The sequence below is a fragment of the Microcebus murinus genome, chromosome 14, assembly GCF_040939455.1.
Source record: "Microcebus murinus isolate Inina chromosome 14, M.murinus_Inina_mat1.0, whole genome shotgun sequence".
In the NCBI taxonomy this organism is placed as follows: domain Eukaryota; kingdom Metazoa; phylum Chordata; class Mammalia; order Primates; family Cheirogaleidae; genus Microcebus; species Microcebus murinus.
This window is the reverse complement of record NC_134117.1, coordinates 20,650,201-20,672,318: the sequence shown is the minus strand read 5'-3', so window position 1 is coordinate 20,672,318 and position 22,118 is coordinate 20,650,201. Positions and strand designations below refer to the sequence as shown.

At 43.2% G+C, this 22,118-nt stretch overlaps 1 protein-coding gene across 4 annotated transcripts in view; it reads right to left on the bottom strand.

The window, feature by feature from the left end:
• Positions 1–22,118, bottom strand: part of SORCS1 (sortilin related VPS10 domain containing receptor 1) — a 500,078-nt gene that overhangs the window by 39,844 nt on the left and 438,116 nt on the right. For all 4 annotated transcript variants that reach the window (XM_076009802.1, XM_076009801.1, XM_012770834.2 and 1 more), the window contains exons 20-23: positions 15,901–16,034; positions 13,214–13,337; positions 7,512–7,624; positions 2,246–2,377 (exon numbers count right to left, since the gene is read on the bottom strand). In XM_076009802.1, the coding sequence (XP_075865917.1) occupies positions 2,246–2,377; positions 7,512–7,624; positions 13,214–13,337; positions 15,901–16,034 (503 nt within the window). The remainder of the gene's footprint in view (positions 1–2,245; positions 2,378–7,511; positions 7,625–13,213; positions 13,338–15,900; positions 16,035–22,118) is intronic.

The window sequence follows — 22,118 nt, the reverse complement described above, 5'->3', positions numbered from 1 at the left end:
TTCTTCTCCATGTTATGTAATTTCATTCATTAATCTTTGTTCCCTACTCCCACCACCCTCTCTTCTAATACATCTCCTTGACTATACCAGTCTACTTAATAGTCCTAAACATTTTTTTTGCATTTTCACACTTCTTCTTATTATGTAGTAAGCATAAATGTAACCATTATATATCTACCATTATTGATCATCTAATCTAGGCCAAGTACTTTGCTATATCATTTCTTTAATCCTCTTGACCACTCCATGAGATAAGTATGACTTTGGTTAAATTATATAACTTTTCTGGCCCTCACTTTTCTCATCTATGAAATAGACACAAAAAAATCAGAGATGAAACTAGAAACCTACTTTATATTTATCTAAACTTATGTTCTTGCTACTCAAATGGTTAGACTCCCTACCTGTGTGCCAAATGCTAACTCACATAGCCTTCAAACTAGCCAACTTGCTTCCAGATCTCTAATTAGATGGTTTATCGATCACTGATACAGGCTGCTTTGGGGACCATCACTCAGCTCTCTGAGAATGCCTTTGAAGGAAGCACCCAGGAGAAACAGAATGAAAGGAAGCTTCCGGAAAACAGAAAAAGCAAGATACTTACATAAGTAAGTATAAGAAGTTTATTTCCAAATTTCACCTTAAAGAACCATGCAGAAAATATTACACTTTTAGAGAAAAATGGAAAGTGTGAGAAATAAAGATGCACAGATGACGTGTTACCTAGGAAAAAAGATGACTCTAAATCTGTACCCCTTTCCATACTTGAAAAAATCATAACCTAGATTTCATAGAAAACGAGTAAGATTCCAGAGGAGGAACAACTGCAAATATTTATACGTAAAAGTCTTGGGTAGAAATCTGTTCCCTCTCTAGGTTCTCAGCAGCCCTGTGTTAAGAAATAACCCACTCTTTCTCCCACCAAATTGCAGTGCAGATCATAATCTGTAGGATATGATGGGACGCTGGGAGCAGGAAGGTCAGATGCAAATCTGGAAGATTACCTGATCCCCACCCTTCAACTCCACTTACCACTAGGAGATGTGGTTCAACAGTGCTTTCTGTGGCAGCTCTGTTCTTCATTACTTGAACACAGAGAAAATTATAGACATGAGCCTTCTGCCGAGTGAGAAAGTGGCAGTTGAAAGGAAGGTGTGTGCTAGGAGGTGGGCCATGCCATGATTTGGAGTTGTTGTCAATAACACTGTTATAGAATGTTCTCAAGCCATCTTGGAAGACTAGAGATCATGAGGCTAGATTATAAGTTTATTCAAAGTAAACAGAAAAGCTTCAAGTGCTGGAGAGGGAATAGCCGATATTTATTTAGTAGCTGAGAGGAATCCTACTTTTGACCTATCCTCCTGGAAGAACTGAGAAACTGAAATCATTTGGTTTCTAAAAGGGCAACTAGACCAAGACTGATCATTTTAACTGAATGTATGAAGAAGAACAACAACATAGTAAACCCCACCACAGAGATGGGAGGGTCTTTCGAAGTTTAAAAGAGGAGAGGGAAGAAAAGAAGACCAGGGAGGGTAGGAGAGACAGAGAAACACACACACACACACACATACACACACACACACACACACACACACACTCTCTCTCTCTCTCTCTCTCTCTCTCTCTCTCTCTCTCTCTCTCTCTCTTTCTCTCTCTCAAATGCCCCAGCAGGTAGGTGGTGGAGATGAGGAGAAAGTAAATCCCCACAGAGCCAATGGTGGTGCCCTGGAGCCAATATTACTCATTTATTATAAACACAAATTAGATCATAAAAGAATCAATGATTTGTATAAAAGTTGTATCTTTAAAAACAGATACACACATCATGTAATTTGATTCTCACAACATTTGTGATAAGTAAGACAAATCGGTTTGCCATCTATGTGTCATTCAACTACTTGTTTTTTGTTCACTTACTGTCATGAACATTTTTTTTATGATGGCACATAGAGATTTATTTACATTTGTTGCAAACACTGTAGAGTATCCCATAGTGTGAATAATTTAGCCATTCCTTACAATAAATACTCTTATATGTGGTTTTGGTGAGTCTGTTAGAATCGCCAGTCTATGGATGAGAATTGGAGGACCAGAAAGTCAGGGACTCCAGGAACAGCTGGGGCTGCCTCTCTTAAACCCAGATTCCCCAGAGAACCCTCTGAGCCGCTATGGTGGTGGTCACACTAGCGGTGGGTGTGGCTCAGACTGCAGGGAGAAGCTGCAATGTCAGCTGGGGACTCACCTGCTCCAGATCATCTGCTGACCTTTTGTTTTCTCCCGTTGGATCCTGATAGGGCAAGACAAAGAGCTCGGCAGCGGTGGGTAAGCCAGGGAGCACCGCCACCAAGATGTGCTGGGCTGGAACTCCAGTGGCCTGAGGGAGAGACACAGAAGCTCACGTCAGTCCTGCAAAAAAGAATAGTGAGGAGGGACCAGGTATTTGAGAGGGGTTGGAGGTAGGGACAGACCCATGGGAGTGGGGGCCGTGAAAGCAAAGGCCTGGGTGCAGCAGGCAGGAAGGTACGTGAGAGGCAGGACCAGGCTGCAGGTGCAGGCTCCGGAGTCAGACTTTCCATGATCTGATCCCAGCCCCGACACTGTGAGACCTTAAGCACGTTGCTTATCTTCCCTGTGTCTGCATTCCTTTAAATGGAAAGCAGGGATAGTAGCAGTACCTGCCTTGCTAATGGGTAGTTTTGAGAATTAAGTGATTAACACATGAAGCATCTATAGTAGTGCCTCTGGGGATTCACAATGTCAGCTCTTCTTCCTAGAAGGCATCTCCAGGAAGTGAACCTGGCCAGAAAGAAGACCCTCACTCACATTTATCATCTGCCCCTCATGCCTTAGTTAGCCCTTTCTAACCTAGCTTCCTCATTTGTCTCCCCATTGGAGTTACTCCCCAAATAGACCAGTCACATCCTAATCACCTAACCCTAATAGGACTCCCCCATCACGGCCCTCAGGAGGCACCTGCTGACTTATCACAGCATCTGCAGCCCTGTTTCCTGAAGCACTCTGGGCTCCTCACTTGGCCACGCTGAGTCTTCTGTGGAAATTATAGATATATCACACAAGGAATTCCTCTTTGTCTTAGTTCCTCTGCTGTCTCTTGAGCTTATATCCCAGGGTTTCCCCTGAGCCCTCTAAAGTGGTTCTAGAATCAATAGCTATAACCTCAGCTTCTCTCTCCAGCAGCCATTCACAACACCATTTGGTTATTCCACTAGGACTTCTACCACGCATGTCAACAAAAGAACTTTCATTTTCACCCCCAAAATCTTCATTATCCATTTAGGTGAACTGAAGCAGTCCTTTCCCAGATACCCTTGCTTTAAGCCCTGTATTCTCCTCTTATACCACACTCCCCTTCCCCGTCACATCTAATCATTCTGTGAAACCTTGACAAGTTGACTTTCACATTAATGATCCTATTGGTTTCCTCCTGTTTAAATGCCCACTGTTAATATCCCAATCCAGCCCCCATGCACTCTCCCCTTAAGTTTTACAATAGCCTCTGCATCTCCATGAGACAGGCTACTACTTCCAGATTTACCTCTCTACAGTCTGACTCAGACCATGTTCCCCTCTCCAAAACGCTTGCAAGAATCCCATTGCTAACAGGATTAAGTGCACATTCAAGGCCTTCAGCAGTGTGGCTCACCCTCCCTTTCCAAACTAATTACCTACAACTCACACAGGCCTCTTACACATTAGCCAAATGGAATGATGTCTAATTTCTCAATATCCCAGCCTTTCCTGCAAATGGTTTTGTGCAAGCCATCTCCCCCAGAATGTCTTTTCTCAACATGTGCTGCTAGAATCCTACTTATCCTTGATGAGTCATCTTAAACCTGCTTATTTCAGGACATTTTTCATTATTTTCCAATTAGGTGATTGTATGTTTTGAATTCCAGATTGGCACATTTTTTGAAGCAGCAAGAAATGACATGTATTGGGTCCTAGCCAAGTGCCTGGCATTGTGCTAAGTACTTATAATATTATTTTATGCAACCCCCCCCATAAGAACCCTTTGAAGAAAATGTTATTGTGCCTCACTTTGAAGTGAAGACATGTCACAGGCTGGGCTCCTCAGGAAGCTGACTCTGGGTTTACTGTGTAGGCTGTTTACTAAGAAGTGCTCTTAGGAACAACACCCATGAGAAGGAAGTGGGAATAGGCAGGGGAGTAGTTGAGCTGCCAAGTAAGCCCGATGACAGCCTCAAGAGACCCCATGGGGAGACAGAAGGGCATTTCAGAGTTGTCTTAAATTAGGCAGAGATGGGCATGACTTTATATAACTCTACCAGTTCATCCTCAGATACGAGCCACTTTGGAAAGCGGCATGACCTGGAACAAAGGCAGTGGAAGCCTTGCCCATTGCACTCCGAGCAGCCAAGACAACAAGTCTCTCCCTGAACAGGGTTCTTTCTGGGAGGTGCATCTCTGTTTCCACCCCAGGTAAGCTGGTAACTATAGCAAGGCGAAACAGTGGCTCCAGGCCATCTAGGAGGTGACTGGTACTCAGGAAGCACGATCCGGGCTGGGAAGCCTCTGTTGGTAGCCAGTGCTCTGTGCTTCTCTGTTCCTCACACTTACAGACACCAGCTCCTACTACAGCTAACTGCACACTGTTTTATGCCCTACTTGACTGTAAACTCAGAGATTATATCTGAATCATCATCATTATACACAAAAATGTTTATTGAATGACATTCAATTAAAGATTTCATTGTTAAATGTCAATAGCAAAAGCCAATTTGATGAGAAAAGGGTAACCAATTTTATACCAAATTTTGTCTCATAATGAGTAGGAAAAAGAAAAAAAAAACTGTGGATAAGCTGGCTCTAAGTCGTACCTCTCATAGCGTTTGTTAGAGTACACAGCACTGTGGTCCCTTAGGGCACAAGTGGCCAAGTGTAATTGCTGATCTCAAAGACAGGGTGGGATGCTGGGAACCGGGGCTGGGTCGGCTGCCTATTGGGATTGGGTAACTAGAGAGCCTTGGGACCTGGAAGCTGCTAACCTCACCACCCCGGTTGCTACAACCTTGCCCTGAGAAATGTCGAGCCATCCTGTGCATTCTGTATTTCGCTGATTATGCTATGCAGCAGCCTAGAAACACTGATGAGCAGTAGTTTCTAGCCTACTGGACAGCTGTTAGAAAGGTGGAGGCTCAGGGCATCTGATCTCTAGACAATAAGTATGGAGATAAATCAGCCTGGAAGGCTGGTCATTGCTCAGCTAATGCCTGGTTGGTAAATCCCCTGGGGTAGTTAGACAGCTGCCTGGTAGGCCTGTGGGGACATGGGTCCCCGGAAGGCTGCAGACAAAAAGAGGTGGGAAGTGGGTTCATTAAAGGGTGTAAGCCATCTCTCTTGGACAACAAATGAAAGAAACCAGTTGTCACACCAGGGGCTGATGGCTCCAAGGACAGAGAGGCCTATTCCAGGTAGGCCTATAGTCTAGCAGCTGTGCCTCCTGGTGGCCAAAGTGTTTAGCACCAATAATGTCACAGGTGCCATGGAAACAGAGGTGCCCAAAGGCACATGCAAATCCCTCCTTTCTATACCAATGTTCTATCCACACCTGTTTCTCCTTGGAATAAGGCAAAGGATGGCAGTAGAGAGGAGCGGGTAGGAAACCGCAAAATCAAGATTCACACCTTCCCGGACTGACTCCAGAACCTGATTTTTTTTTAATTTTTTGCATGCCCTTCGGTAAGTTACCTAATATCTCTACGTTTAGTTTCTTCTCCTACAAAATGGGAGAGAAATCACAGTTCCAACATCACGAGCTTACTTTGGGTATTAAATGTGTTAAATATTGCAAAGCACTGAAAGGAGCGCCTAGAATATTGTAAGAGCTAAATAAATATCAACAAAGGTAATGGCATGAAGATGGGGAAGACCAGCTCTTTGCCAAGAGGCTGGATGAGAGATCTCTTTTCTGAGCAGGGGTTATCTGAATGCCTTTATCCCACCATCTTTTTGTGTCCTGTGGTATCATGTGTTGGGAGCAGGAAAGAATGTACACAAAATGAAGTTGATTCGCTTTTGGGGCTAAGAAGATGCCCCTGGAAAATGTAACTTATCTCTGATTTTCTGTGTGTGTCCATAAGCTTAAACAGCCCTGTGAGTGGCTGTCCCATTTCCCTGCTCTCTCATGAAAGTGGAATTGAGATAGTATTGGAAGTGGACTTTGGCCGCCTGCCTGAGCCTTGAGCCAAAGCTTAAGTCTGCTTACAACACTGACAAGAAGCCTTGAAAAGGATTAACACCAGCTTCAATAGGAGGTAATTCCGCTTTCTTTAACAGAACGTGGCAACCGTGCCCCAGTTAAAGCCAGCACAGATTGGTTGCTGCCAAGAGGAAGCCCAAAGTTGACCACTGATAGACCTTTTCCCTCATTTTAATTCTAAAAGTCATGCCCAAGGGTGGAGACTTAACATGCTAACTAGGCATGCAATACATGAAGAAGCATGATTACTGGAGGGGGGCAGATGCCAACAAACCCCCACCTCCACATGCTCTGATTTCACTGCTGGTGCTAAACTTTCTCTATTTCTATCCTTTAAAAATTCTCCAGCTCTTTCTTTGGAGACCGAGTCTGATTGCTTATCAACCAGCACTGTCTCCCCTTTTGTTCAAGCAAAAGCCCCAAATTAAGCCTTACCTGCCTACATCTTTCTAGTCTCATACCAATTTCTATTGACTCGGGGAAGAAGAACCTGAAGTCTGGTATCAGAATGGGTGGGTGGGGGGAGAATGTGCCTAAAAGATGGTGTCTTCTCCAGTTGTCAGTGACATTTGCTTGGAGGGGGATAAACCACACCCCTTGGTATTCTCTCAGAAACCTTGGGGGGCTGTGTTGCAAAGGTAAAAACCAAGACGTTGGACTCAGGCCCTTCACTTCACTTTTGTACTTGTGAGAGTTTAGGCAAGTTACTTAACCTCTCTGAACCTCGGTTGCCTCAGCTACAAAATCAGGGTAATAATTCCTTCATGGGGCTGTTATAGGAGAGAAACGTCTTTAAAAGAACCGGGAGAGAGAAGTACAACTAACCATCATGTACTGAATGCTGACTGTACTGTCAGGCTCACAGTTGTGGAGCTGGAACCCAGGACCACGCTTACTAACTGTACTCACCCTTGGGGACACTCACATGCTGTGTCCTTCCACTGTCATGCACACAAACTGATCTCACACTCGCTAATGGCCTCATCATGAACTCTGCTATATATATGACTGTCACAAGTCTCCACAACCTTCTTTAAGCAGAATCACCCTCACAGTGGGCAAGGGCCCCATGTTTGTCCATGGTTTCCGACAATACGTCTGCTGGTGTGGGGCTTAGCTGTGCAGATCTCAGACTGATTAACCAGACTTCCCATGGGTTCCAGGTCTTTCCTGTCATTTCTTTGCACAAAGGTCCCATCTCCATGACATTCCTTAAGGACAATTGAGGAAATGTACCCGGGCAAGAGAAGGACCTGTTTGCACTCACTTCCACCAGGGACTTTTTGATGACTCGGCTGATGTCCCTCCTCCACTCAGGGATGTCTGGGTTGTAGTCATCCAGGTTTGGAGAAAAGGACAAGCGAAGAGACCGGAATTCCTCTGGAAATACAACAGTAGGTGGATTATTGTAAGTCAGAGTTTGGGTCAAAAAAGTGTAGACTTTATATTTTATATAAAGCCCTAATGGAGGGCTTGATGTTCACCACAGAGATCCTTCTAGAAGGCAAATTCACTATTCCACCTTGTTATCTCACAAGCTTCTCATTTTCTAAACCAAAGCCCGGACTCTGTGGCATACCTAGCTCTGCAATCTTTTCTCTAGATTCTGCACTACTGGACACTAAATAAAGCTGGAGGGCTGTGCAGGCATAGCAGGCTTATGGCCCAGGGCCTTTGCACATACTAGAATATGTGCACACTGCCTAGAAGGCCCCATTCTACCCACTATCTATGCACAAAATATTCAAGCTCTAGTTCAAGCATTCCCTGACTGATTACCTTCCCCCATGATATTTTAGTTTTCTTTTTTATGGCACTACTGTATTGTGCACATACTTTCATTATTATTATAAGATAGTAGTATTACCATGATTATAATTAGATATTTATAATTATTATTGTAGTCATTCTGTTGCTATTTTTTATTCACACAGAAGCTTCATTTAATGGAATTTTAAACTCCTGAATTCAAGGATTTTGTTAGTTGTCTCAGTAGCCTCTGAGTCAGTCCAGGTTCTGCAGGAAGTAGGATGGTGATTACATAAGAAAGGGCTGTGCGAGTGGAACTGTCTGTGACAGAACATGGGGAGGAAGCCAGAGTCAGCATGAAGAACTATCAGACGACCATGGCTACAGGTGGAAGGGAGGGAAGGAAGGCTGGGTGACTGCTCTGCAGGACTGTCCAGGAGTCTGTGAGCTCACGTCTGCTGGCAGAGGAGTCCCCCAAGTCCAAGGGGTGAGTCAGCCATAGTAGCCCACCTCACTCCATCATTGGCTGTGGTCAGTCTTGGGATGGTGTGACCTTGGCCATAGTAAGATGACAAGTGTCAGACCCTGGTGCTGGGGGTCATGGTCAATCACACTCCCCATAGCTGCAGGTCTGTGAGGAGCATTTTATGACCTCCAGACGCCCTAACCCAGCAGTGTTCGGTACATGGTATACTCAGGTCACATTGCTCCCCTGCAACCTGCTCGCTTGTGGCTCTGCATTGCACTTAGAATAAACTGCAGATTCTTTTTTTTTTCTATTTCAGAATATTATGGGGGTACAAATATGTTGGTTACATATAATGCCTTTGCTTTGCCCATGCAAGGGCTACAAGCGTGTCTCTCCCCTATACAGTGTGCTTTGCATTCAGTAGTTGTGAGTTTACCCCCGCCCCACCTTACTTGGACCCAGTGAATATTACTACTATGGTAGCACCTTACTCTTGATCACTTAGTCCCAGTTTGATGGCAAGTACCATGTGGTGCTTGTTTTTCCATTCTTGTGATATCTCACTTTGAAGGATGGGCTCAAGCTCTATCCAGGATAATACAAGAGGAGCTAGTTCACAGTTGTTTTTTGTAGTTGAGTAGTATTCTATGGCATATATATGCCATGTTTTATTAATCAGCTCATGTATTGATGAGCACTTGGGTTGTTTCCACATCTTCACAATTGTGAATCGTGCTGCCATAAACATTCAAGTACAGATGTCTTTCTTATAGAATGTCTTTTGTGACTTACCTCAGTCTTCCTGGCCCCACGTCACCTGGGTGGCACCTGCTCTCCTCATTCCTGTCCTGTTGGGCTTCCCTGTGCTCTCTGAGCTCCTGTGTTTCTCAGTCATCCCAGGCTCCATCCCAACATCGTTCAGTCTCTTCTCAAAGAGGCCTTCCCAAGCACCCAACCTCACGTAGCTTCCCTTCCACCACTCATCACATTCTTCACCACTGGACACTATTTGTCTTCTTCAAAGTTATTGCTGTTTAAATTATCTTGTTTTTGTTATATGTCTTCTAAACTGGAATGTCAGCTCAATGAGGACAAGGGCTCTGTGTCCCTGGCCCCTGGGGACAGTGTCTGGCACATGGTGGGTTTTCAAGTACCACTTATGAGTCATTTAATTAAGAAATGTTTGTCAAATAGGCAAATGCATAAATTATAAATTATAGACAGCCTCCACTGTAACCTAAGCATTCATTTGTTCAACAAACACTTTTTATTTTAAGCATGTCTTGTGTCTTAGTAGGAGCCAAGTGACATCCTTGGCACTTATACATTCAGGAAGCAGAAAAGCCCACTTGTGCATTTCCTAACAGTGCTAAGGAGTTATCAAACACATGCTTTGAACACTCTTACATTCTTAGGTGTGATTCATGGCAGTTACCCTATTCTAAAGATGTTTTTCAAAGCTTGACTATTTTATGAATCACTGGTCACCTTTGAATGTTACCAGTTCAGTTCTGATGGAGAATAATGAAATGCATATTAATCAGTAGTGTGGTAAATGGCCCCACTGAAGAATCGCCCACTGAGCTCTCACTTTTCACTCTGAAGATATGTTTGTGTAATTCTCACTTTCTCCGTACCTCCCACCGAACTGTAGAGACTCCTTTTACAAGAGAAGATGTTTAGCTTAATAAAAGGACACAGATGAGAAAATGATGCAGCTTCCTCTATAATTACTTAGCATACTAAGCATCATGGCAGGGAGGGAGAATGGCGGAGAAATGTTATACTTAAGTTTATTCAAGAAACAGGAGATGCATGTGGAAAGGATACACACACACACACACACACACACACATACATACACACACACATTTGTAGCTGTTGAGAGAGTTGAGTTCTACACATTTATATTGTTTTATTCAAAAGCAAGCCCATGCCTTTGGAGCAAATTAAGGGAAACAATGAAGCCTAGACTTTCTTTCTTCCAGTCTATTGTGTGGCTTTGGGTAGACAAGCCTTCCTCTGTCAATTTCCCAAAGGCTTCCTTCAGTCTGATCATGACAAACTTTCAAGTTCCCCTCAGTTTGGCTACACTTTACACAGCTTTCTTCCTGATTATAGGACCCTGGCCTGTCTTTTCTTAGAGCATTTAGTCTAGAAAACTTGCACCTTTAATTTCCTTCCCTGTGCCTTTCAGATGTAAATCTTCTACAACTCAGGAATGTCTTTCTCCAGGACCTGGGGGCCATTCCTTCTAAATGTAATCTTCAAGAGAGGGAACACCCTCCCTATCAGCCAGTCTCTATGGGAAGGTGGGAGACTAACTTCCCTAAGCAGCAATTAGCTAATACAGATGGTCTAATCACCATGATAACCCCACGGGTTCTCTAATGTCCTTTAGTACTTTCCCAGTAGCTGACCCCAGCCTTTTATGTATGTTCCTGCCTTCTGTTTCAGTTGAGTTCCATCTTGCCTCTTTAACTCTGGTGCAATTTTTCTTTAACATGTCATTAAAACGTTCTTAGCACGTCTAGGAGACTCTGGACAACTCCACTGACTGAAGATGAACTAAGAATGGCTAATGGCACAGAAGAATGGCTAGAGGAGGAGGGACCACTTCCCCTGCTCAAGCTTTTAGTACAGAGACAACTACAAAGGGTGACCCACCCATCAATGATGCCTTTAAAGAAACTGTAGAAGGAGAAAGAAAGAAACATAGCAAGGGGGTGGGAGATGCTTAGAAATATCTACTCTGGATTCAGAATTCTTAGGCCCTGTTTGTTTATTATACTTACGCTTTCTCACCTGTAACCCAGGGATAATTATAGGACATTTCTCTTAAGTCTGTTCAGAGGATTCAATAAACCAGATCATATGTATCAAGTGCTTAGAAGAGATGCCACAGGTTAGTAAGGGCTTCGTCAATGTTTATTACGGCCATCGCCACCAGTGCCATGATTAGTATCAGATCTGTCACCAAACAGCAGAATGACTTTAAGCTAATAATTTCCCATGTCCAGACCACAATTTCCTATCCATAAAATGACTAGACTGGACCAGATGAGCCCACAAACCTTCCAGATTTAAGTTTTTCTCTGTGATGCTGATGAAGAGATGGCCAAGATGCTTAACTAAGAGAACTTCTATTGGGCTAAGGGTCAGTGCCCATTCTGGTGGCTTGTGACATCCAGGAGGGAGAGAGAAGGAAAAGAACATTGGGTAGAAATATTAATAAATGAGAACCAGTAAAATAGGGTAATTTCAGAGCACCAGTCCTGGGTCTAGATGAGTGGGGTCGGAAGCCAGCTGTACGTACCACTCATTAGTGAGGCAAGTTATTTACTCTCTGAACAAGTGGGGATGATAATGCCACCTACCTTATCCTAGAGTTGTTACGAAGATTAAAGGTCTTCTCACACATAGAAAGGAGACAGAAAAGGAAGGAGAAACAGAAGTCCTTCCCACCATACACAGCCACTATTTGGCCACCTGGTACCCTACTGAGGGGAACTTGGTAGGAAAATCCCAGCCCTGGTTTACTTCCTCTTACTAGTTGGGCTGATCAAGCTTCCTCAGGAGGAAGAAAGAGAAGAAAAAAATTATGAAACCTAACACTAGCCATGAAAAAAGGATGTCCTTGAGGTCTTTTGATCTTCAGATGTGTTCAAGTTTGCTTACAAATTATTTTTTGATTTTGAAGGTCAAATTGGCAAGATGAGAGATGAAAGCCAGAATCTGACTCCCCACAGGAGGATCTCATTTTAAATTAACTCATCAGAATCAATTAATTCTGGAACTGGGGCAATTGATATTTGGACCACAAGCTAGTCTGTCTGTCTGTCTCTCTTTCTCTTCCCCTCCTCCTCACTTCCTCTCCTCCTTGCACTCTTCCTGCATAGCATTTACTTTTCTATCTACCTAATTTTAACTTATTGTTCTTTCAATTTTAATTTTTCATGATGCATATGTACCACTTACATATTAATAATAAACATTTACATTTTTTTACCATCACCAGTAACACTTAATGCATATCCATTTATCTTTCTGTGCAGAAAAAAGTTATCAAAATGAGATCAAGCTATAAAATGTTTTTTATCTCCTGTTTTTAATTAAGGACTTCACCTTTTCATTTCAGTACATTTTCATTCCATCTAATACTCTGACCATATTCAGTTTCTCCAATTGATCACAAAATTATTCTGTATGGCTGTTTGTTCAAACCAATGACTATGCATGGCATTCAGGGGTTATGATCTCTCCATTATTTTCAATCTAGCAGAGTTTTTCTTACATATATAATACAGATTTGGGGAAGAGATTTTTTAAAAGTATTTACACAATGGTAGATTTCTCTTAATAATCAAGAATTTTGAAGTGGAACTTTAAAAAGAGATTGATCATTAGCCATTTTCTTTTATAACCGATTTCAGCTATTCAAATACCATTGAAATTCTATGTGAAATGAGTCAGCCTTATACATAATAAAACCCACCTTATTCTACCTAGAGTGAGTGAGCAAATGGATACTCAATGTTTAAGAAAAGAAAACAAACCCTTTTGGAATCCTACAACACTGTTCTGCTGGTGAATCACAGTTCCCTAAAGGAGATCAGAGTTCTCTCAACTCTTTCTCAACAACTCCCCTCTATTCTGTAGGTGAAAGTCGTAGCCAGATGGCCTCGGCCACCAGGGCCCCTGCCAACCTCCTCTGTGAGGGCAGCGATGGATCAGCAGAGACGGGCACTCACCATACACCGCGATGGTCTTCGTGTCCTGCAGGATGGCGTTCCCAGCTGAGACCTGCACCGTGATGGTATTCATTCCTTCCGAAGTAAACTTGAATGAGATGCTTCCCTCCAGGGTGATCAAGGGCTAAAAGAAACAAGGGCACAGAGTGAGGGGGAAGCTTAGGTACAGGTGGGACAGCTGCTCGCTCTGAGCCAACAGTGAGCTGTCAAACCCAGCAGAGGCTCTTCATGGTGCCCCCCGGTGGAAATGAGCCTAGCTAGGCCTTCCCGTCATCTCAAGTCTAGGCCACAAAGGAGGCGATTGGAGCCCTGACTCCACAGGGATCTGCACATTCCTTGTGAATGTGACTCCTCTCTCCTGGTGTCATCCTTATTTGGGGCTGGGGAGACTGATAGGCCTTACTTGCTGGTGTGATCCCTGTCTCTTTTTACACATAACCTACTCATATCAAGCAGATCCCTAAGCTAAGTAAACATTCAAATTGAATGAGATCAGGGAGCTCATATGAATCCAGATCTAAGCAGCAGCCACTGAAACTCTATAAGCTGCAAGGTGTTCATCTGCAGGGTGTACTATTTCTATAAAATCACAGTGGAACACAGGAATCCTATATATCAAAATTGTACACTAATTCGACAGGAGTGGCCTTGTGTGCTGGCTTCCTCGCACAAGCCCTATCCAGCAGTTTCCTGGACGTAGCTGCTATGGAAACAAGTACTAATTGGATAGTGGTTTGTGGATTCAAAAGAAAAAAAGAAAAAAAAAAATAGGAAAAAGATTTGGAGCGGTGCCAGCGATACAATCGAACACCAGGGTCCTAAAGGAGAAAAAGATTAGCCTACTGACCTCCCTCAACTCACTCATCACAAACATTTCTTTCCTATCTTTTCTTAATTAATTTTTAAATCAAAATTCATTGAAGTCCCTATATGGCAGAGGGAAGACTAAAGCTCAGCATAAGAAGTCTTTTCAATAGGATCTGCTGAGAATTTGGTTTTCTTTTAAAAGGAAAACAAAACAAAACAATAGGAGGCACAGAAGAAAGTTGTTTGGCGCTTTCACCTGCTAGTACTAGCTTTCAGGAAAATAAAATAGACTTCTCCTCTTCCACTGTGGTTAGTGGGCCCAATCTGGGTCAAATGTCCACATAGTTTCAGATGAAATAAAAAAAGGGCTTCTGAGGCTGGGGGTGGTGGCTCATGCCTGTAATACCAGCAATTTGGGAGGTTGAGGTGGTAGGATAGCTTGAGGCCAAGAGTTTGAGACCAGCCTGAGGAACATGATGAGATCCTGTCTCTACAAAAAATGTAAGAAAAAAAAAAATAGCCAGGGGTGGTAGCATGCACCTATAGTCTCAGCTATTGGACAGGCTGAAGCAAGAGGATTGCTTGAGCCCAGGAGTTTTGGAGTGAGCTGTGATAGCGCCACTGCACTCCAGCCTGGGTGACAGAGCAAGACCCTGTCTCTTAAAAAAAAATCCCTCCCCCAAAAAGAAAAGATCAGAAAAGGGTTTATTTTCAGTTTAGTTATGTTAGCAGTGGAGGTGAGAGGCTCTTTCCACTCTCAGGCTTATAGCAGGTCTAGGTTCAGGGAGGGTTTCCTCCCTGTGTCTGTGCAGAATTGTGTCTCCATCAAAGGCCAAATTTCAGCTCTAGAGTAGAAAAAATGTTTTTTATTAAAATAAGATGCATTGTACTTTAGCAAGGGAGTCTAATAAAAACATTTTAAATAAATCAGCAAGATGCATTATGTTTGAAAAGGGCAAAGTTACCAAGTGGAAGCAACTCTGCTGGAAGAAGAGCAGGCTTTCCAGTCCAGAGCCGCTTCGCCTAGTGCCCTGCGGGGCCCCGGCCACACTGCCTAACTTACATTTGGAAGCATTCTAATTTCTGAGAATGGAATGAGTTCAAAACCAAAAAAGACCATGCAGCCTGGTGCAGAGGAAAGAAAAATTAATGGGGGCATCAGAGGGCCTTGAATTTGGCCTCTTATGAGGCAGCTGGAAGCCAACGAAGCAAGCCCAGCTCCGTTAGCCTCACTTTGCTCATCTGCAAGATGAAGGACTTAGAGTAAATCTGGCTTAAAGTCTCTGCTGGTTTTCAAGTGGCTGCTGACTTTTGCACACAGGGAATATTTGGGGAAAACATAAAGGATAAGTCTTGCCTGAAGAAATCAGAATTTCTGGTTTAGGATGAGGGGGCCATTTGGGCAGTGGGTTGTAATGATAATTTCTTGCTTTCTCCTGTCCAGTATCCATCTGCCTCTGTTTCCTCTTGTAACGTCTTCCCTTCTGCTGGTTCCAAGGAGGCTGACTTCATCACCACCCTCTCCACCCCCCAGCACTGTGATCAAGACCTGGCCAATAATTCTCAATTTCAGGAATTCTGCTAGAATTTTGGAAAAGCAGAGTTCAATTTCTCTTTTAAACTAAGGCCTTGGGTCACTGCAAAAGTCCAGCTGGAGATAAATGCCAAGGCAGAGGAAGGCAAAGATAAAATGTTGGCAGTGGAGAATGGCAAGAGAGAGAGAGAGAGAACGTAAGGATGAAATATTTGAGCAGTGAGAGAGCTTATGGATCTGGGACTACCCCAACCCTCTGGAGTTCATAAGCCACGTCATTCCCTTTTTTGCTTCAGCCAGATGAGCTGAGCTTCTGTCACTATACCCCGTGTGGAGGGAGACCCACCTCCGTGTTGTTTCCGTACCACCACACGTAAGTGAGGGTCCCCACTTGGCTGGGCCACAGCACGGCTGTTGCGTTGACTTCTTTGTTCTTTGTGGTGACAAAGGGAAGAGAGAGGTGCACGTGCTCCAGGGGACCTTAGGCACAAGAGAAAGAGGAGACATAGAGAGGGAAGAGCTTCCTCTGTTCAGCCTTCCCTGCTCTGAAGAGAATACACAGTCACTCTCGAAGCCTCCAAACACGGCAGCCATATTCCCAGAGGAAGTGCTCAGGTGCTTCCCTACTTTGGAGAAGAGGACCGATCATGAATAACTGTGTTTGTGCATTTTCAATTTACCGATCTTTCTACCTGTTCTAAAACCTAAGTTATGTATGTGTAAAAGTTAAAAATTTACAAGTAGCTTATGAAATCCTTAAGTGAACAGGCATAATAGATTTCACAGGAAGATGAAGTCTTTCCAAGAGGTTATATCCTGGGTGGTCATTCAGGATCTTGAGAGTCCATGCTGGGTGTGGGTGTGGGGGAATCCCTAAACCACTCTGCATGTAGTTATTCTTTACTGTGTGCTGGGTTTTCAAGATGTGTGCATGTGTAAATGTGTGTGTGCATGTGCCTGCAAGTGAGTGTATGTAAAGCTGCCTGGCTAGGTGAGCATGGGACACACTGTGTTTGGGTGGAATCAAGCTTTTCCAGGATAGAGGCGAGTGTGTGTGGACAGAGAGCTGCGGTCCTCGGCTTCTTAGGAGATGATCACATAAAATATAGGACGATGCTATTTATGGGGGCCCATAAAAACCAGAAACCTTAATCAGATGTACAAACCCCAGAAAGATATGCATGCCCCCTTCATACAGAATCGCTAGAACTTTTCTTACAATCCCTAATCTTATCTTTGAGTCACTCTTCCCAGGCAACATGAAGCTCCCCCTGCCTTTTCCATCCCACCTTGGTCCCATGAGGTGGAGAAGAGAGTGGTACCTCAGGCCCCCACCAGGTTTCATTATGCCTCCTCTGCTTGTCCTTTAACTGTGTTTCCTAAGGTCCCTCTGCATGCTCTTCTGCTAGGCAACAGAAGCCACATCTTAACCTTCAAATATGAAACGCATGTGGAGGGCTCTAAAACCTCCTTCTGGGCTCCAGACTTCTTTGGCCCCAGAAGCCAAATGTTTCTAAAGACCCTCTATAGCTTAGTGATCAACACTAATGTTTATCCGAAGGCCCATTATGGAAGCAGAAAGTCAATCTAGATTTCTTCTTTTCCACCCTTCACATCCATCTAGGAAACCATTGATTTGGGGTCATGAGTATCTCTAAGATATTCATCTATAGCCACTTCTCACCCTCCCTAGTCTGGTACCCTGGTTCATACACTAAGCACCTTTCTCACCTCCCTAATAGATATTTCTGCCTTTCATCTTTCCCCCTCTAATCCATACTCCAAATTGTTGCAAGAGTGATTTGTTAGAAAGCCAAGATGATCATGTTACCCTTACTTACTTGCTCAAAACTAAGATTCTCATTATCTAATTATAATGATAGCTAACACATATGGATCTAAAATTTGTGAGACTGAGAGCAGAGGCTGTAAACTTCTTGAAGGTAAGAAACCTTCATATTGGTCTTGATATACCAAGACTAGCACAGTTCCTAAGACATAGTAGGTATTCAAATATTCACTGCATAAAGGAACAAATGATATAATTTTCCTGTCTCATGCTACTGTACTCTCTCTTTATAAAATAAAGAGTTTGGTGATTGGCATGCAGAATGAAATTGATTTTCTAGCTTATAAGTCACAGGTTGGGAAGGAGTTGATCATAAGTCAGAATCATTCAATGCAATAATAAAAGGGTCAATGCAGTTATAAAAGGGTAACACTAACTGAATGGTGACTATGGCTACATGTACTACTAATGACTTTTTTTCTTGCTTAATCCTCACAACAATTTTATGATGTAGGAACTAACATTTTCCCTATTTAGATATGAATAAATAAAGGTTACCAAGGTTATATAGCTAGGGAACATAAATTCTAGGGTGTGAAATCAAAGCAGTCTGGTTTCAGAGCCCTTGCTCTGGCTAGATGACAAATGCTCAATAGAACCTTTCCAGTCCCATTTTAACAGAATACATATAAGAGTCCTTAATTTCTGATTACGTAAATAAGTCCCAAGCACTGGGAAATACACTTTATACCTGCTCTTATTTATTGCATGGTTCTTGCCATTCCCCCATCGCATGGTTTGTTCCAGCAGGCCATGCCCTGCCCACCTTGGGGCCTTTACTGATACACCTTTCTTAGGGCACCTGTCTGACTTCAAGTCTCAGTTCCAGCAACCAGCAGCCCCTCCTCTGTGAAGGTCTCCCTGACTCCCCTGAGCTGAGTTAAATCAATCAATTCAAATACAAGGACCAAATAAGCTGTGATAAAAAATGCTAGTTCTATTCTAAAGAGGTTTATTTTCTTTGCCTTTCTCACATATGAACATTTTTTTTTTTAAGTCAGAACCTTGGAGTAGGAACAATGCCTATACGTCATTGTCTCAATGACAAAAATTGAATCTTGTTAGTAAAATAATGTCATACAGTCATTCCAGAGTTTTTGAGTGCTACTACGTGTTGGGTGTTATTCTTGGTGCTGGGGACACTGGCAATGGGTAGAGCTTAGGTGCATTTGAGGAACGAAGGCATTGAACACATGAAGGACAGGTAGGTGACAGAAAGCTATTTCCAACAGGGTGGTAGAGGAAGGCCTCTCAGAAGAAATGACATTTTAGCAGAAACATGAATCAACTTGATTGCACCAAGTTTCTACTTGGAATGCTACAGGGTGGAGCAAGTGCCAAGACCACGAGCAGGTGGGCCTGCAATGCCTGATGAGGAGCAAGAAAGCCCAAAAAGCTGCACTGGAGAGAGATGGAGGGAAAGAGAAAACACACAGAGGTCTAAGTGGTATTTAGGACACATAGTGTGTTGGTCTGCAGGCCCTGAAGAATGTATATGTGTGCTTGTATAAGTTCATGTTTACATGCATATACATGATACATGCATACATGGATGGAATTTATCTTTCAGATTCCTACAGCCTCTTGTATTCTTTAACTTTTCATGAGTTTAAAATACCTTATTCCTGCTGCCCTAAAGCCTGTTGTTTAAGCATTTCTGTTCTTCAGAGTGTGCAATCCGCCCTAATGAAGCTGCAGAAGTGAAATTACAGCCCCTGGAATCACCCAGCTGTCCAGTTGCACTCAGGAGAGAGCTGAGCAAACAGGCAGCTATTGCTGCATCAGACAGGTGCCTGTGATGCACAAAAGAGACAGCAGGTGGAGCTGCATCCCTCCATATGACTCTCCCTGCAAGGTACTTGAGAGAACTGGGGAATTACTTGTGTGAGTTGGGTTTCCCTTCTCTTTTTTCGTTTAGCCCTCCTGTGCTGCAGGAAACAGCTGACTTCTTGAAACTGAACATTGTGTGTGTGTGTGTGTGTGTGTGTGTGTGTGTGTGTGTGTGTGTGTGTGTGTACTGGCTCCTCTGGCCTGCCTCTAGCATTTCTGTTCTGGAGACCTCTGTCCGCCTAATTAAATACTGCATACTTTTCATATTGCTATTTGCCTGAAATGTTTTTTAAAAGCTGCTGCAAAAAAATAAAGGTGACTCAAACTCTAAAGGTGAGATCCTAAAACAGAGTTTCTCAAACTTCAGTGTACATAAGGATCATTCTAATCTGTTTCAAGCAGGTTATGATGCTGCCTTTGAGGAACCCTAACTCAGCAGGTCTGGGAAAGGGCCCGGACATTACATTTTTCTCATTTAATTCTGTAGTAGGTGGCTCATTGAACCACATTTTACAAAATCCTAGTCTCATATTTGCTGGCCAATATAACGATCTTGTGAATAGTCAAAAAGTTACATGGGTTTTCAAACTACATGGATCATTTTACCCTAAGATGGGGCCAGAAAGACATATGCAAATGGGTTCTTTATAAGGGAGCAGTTAAGGAGAGAGGTTTAGGAAGGACTAGAACAACCACCTTATCTCCTTTTTTTCCTCCTCCCATTCCGCAAATTTGCAGTCTTCAGTGATTTTTTTTCTGCAAGATTGGCTGTGACACGGCAGCTTTCTGAGCAGAAATCTGCGTGCCCTCTAAATTCTCTGCCTCATCCAGCTGAAGGCAACACTGGCTGCATCACGTGTCTCATTAGTTTGCAAACTAGCAGAGCACAGTGAATACTATCCCTGAGGAATTTCCAACTGTCAGGCTGCAACAGATTACCCAGGCGCCCAGCAAGAGCTGCCAGCCCACTCCTGGAGGCACTAAGGAGGGACTCAGGTCGATTTGTTCCTGATGACCTTTGTAACCCTGTATTACAAACAAAACAAAACAAACACAAAAAAGCAACTTTTGTTTTGGAATCACATCACCTTTCTGCACTGTAGAGTGGAGAGAATGTGTATGTAAGTCAGGCAGTGGACTTTCTGGGAGAGCCCTGGGGGAATGGGTGGAGTTGGTGGAGGGGCAGAAGGCAGGCTTGGCAAGCTGAGAGTTGCTGCTAATTCTTTACTATGTGCCAGGGCACCACATATTTTGCTTGATGGGACCTTTGGGGACAAGATGGGTACCTATTTAACAGAGGAGAAAAAATTTAGGGTCAGAGAGATAGAGTGACTTGCCTAAGGGTTGGGGCCAGGATCTGGACCTAATCAGAATGCTTGATTCAGTCTGGCACTTTAATTTTTTTTTTTTTTCCTACAAAGCCAGCTCCTCCCCCTGTCTAATCCCATGTGTTGGCACTTTGGCATCAAAAGTCATTCATTAGGTCCTCCAGGTTAAAGGCGCCTGGGAGTGTGACTCAAATGTGCTTTTGTTCTGGCTTCCTCTTAGTGTAAAATGGTGCCCAAGTCATGGTGCTTCTCCAATCCTGGTTATCTACATCTGAAAGAAAAGGCTGGAGTTGTCTATTATGGTATAGATGTGAAGACAGCAAAATGAGTTTGTGTGTATAGTAGCATGATGGGTCCTTTAGGAGGAAGGCACTAAGCTAACACGTTAGAACCTACCGAAACTGCCATGCCATGGGTTTTAGATGTATGTGAGTTAACAAACAGCTTAAAACATGATCCCGCTTCAATATAATTAGTACAAAAGAGTTAATTATTGTCCTCAATGCCAGACTTGGAAAGGGGCTCCATTATATGAGGGATTCCATTATATGCTATAACCCAGGATGTGTTTATAAAAATAAAATCAGAACACAAAGCATTCCATTATAAATCATCTTCCACTAAAGTTAAGGTCAAATAGTTTGCCCAATCAACTAGGTTAATGAAATGAAAAAATCGCAAATGAACAAAGAATCTCATTCCTTTTAGAAGTTGTGGTTTCAGCAGCCCTGACTCTTGAGCAGAGATAATCTGTGTTGCTTTCCTTCCCTAGATTGAGTAAACCAGGGAGGGGTCTTGGAAGAGAGCTGTGGACCCCTCAAGGGATATGAACATGTGTAGGAATGAGGAAGAGTCTATAGGCTGACTAGGAGGTCAAGCTATAAAGGACTCAGTGGGAGACCCTGAGAAATTTAGACCAGAAGCTGGTACTGAATTTTAAATCAGTATTTACACGTGATTGGAGTTTGGTAGATATATAATGAACATGTGAGATACAGAACACAATTATTATAATTCCTAAGGTGGGTACCTCTCTAGTAAATCCTCCTTATACAATAAGCTGCTGGAAATGATAGGATGCCAGGTGGGCAGCCACTCTCAGCAAATGTATTGTCATTTGTGTTGCAAATTATCTTTTCTACCAATAATTACTGTTTCTATATATTGCTAAAGATCTTAAGATTATTATTCCTATGATCCCATCACTTAAATTCCTCTAAATACTGATATATAAGGAGGTGTATGTCTTAGTAAGAGGCAACTTCTGAAAGTCTACATAGGATGGCTTATGTGATCTGATGGAAGGGAGCCTGTGTAATGTGTCTTGAACCTATGTAGTGGTACATCAAGTACACGGCTTCTAACCTAAATGTTTATGTCTCTTTGAGATGATTTGCAAAGATGGGGGTGAGTAAAATCTGGACGGAGACTTAGTTCCTCCAACCTCAAGCCACCCTTGGCACTGACACTTACTGACCTTAGTGACCAGAGCTGGAATTGCCGGGACAGAGAGAGCTGAGTCTGGGGCCTGGCTCTGCTGGGTGGCATGTCTGCCCC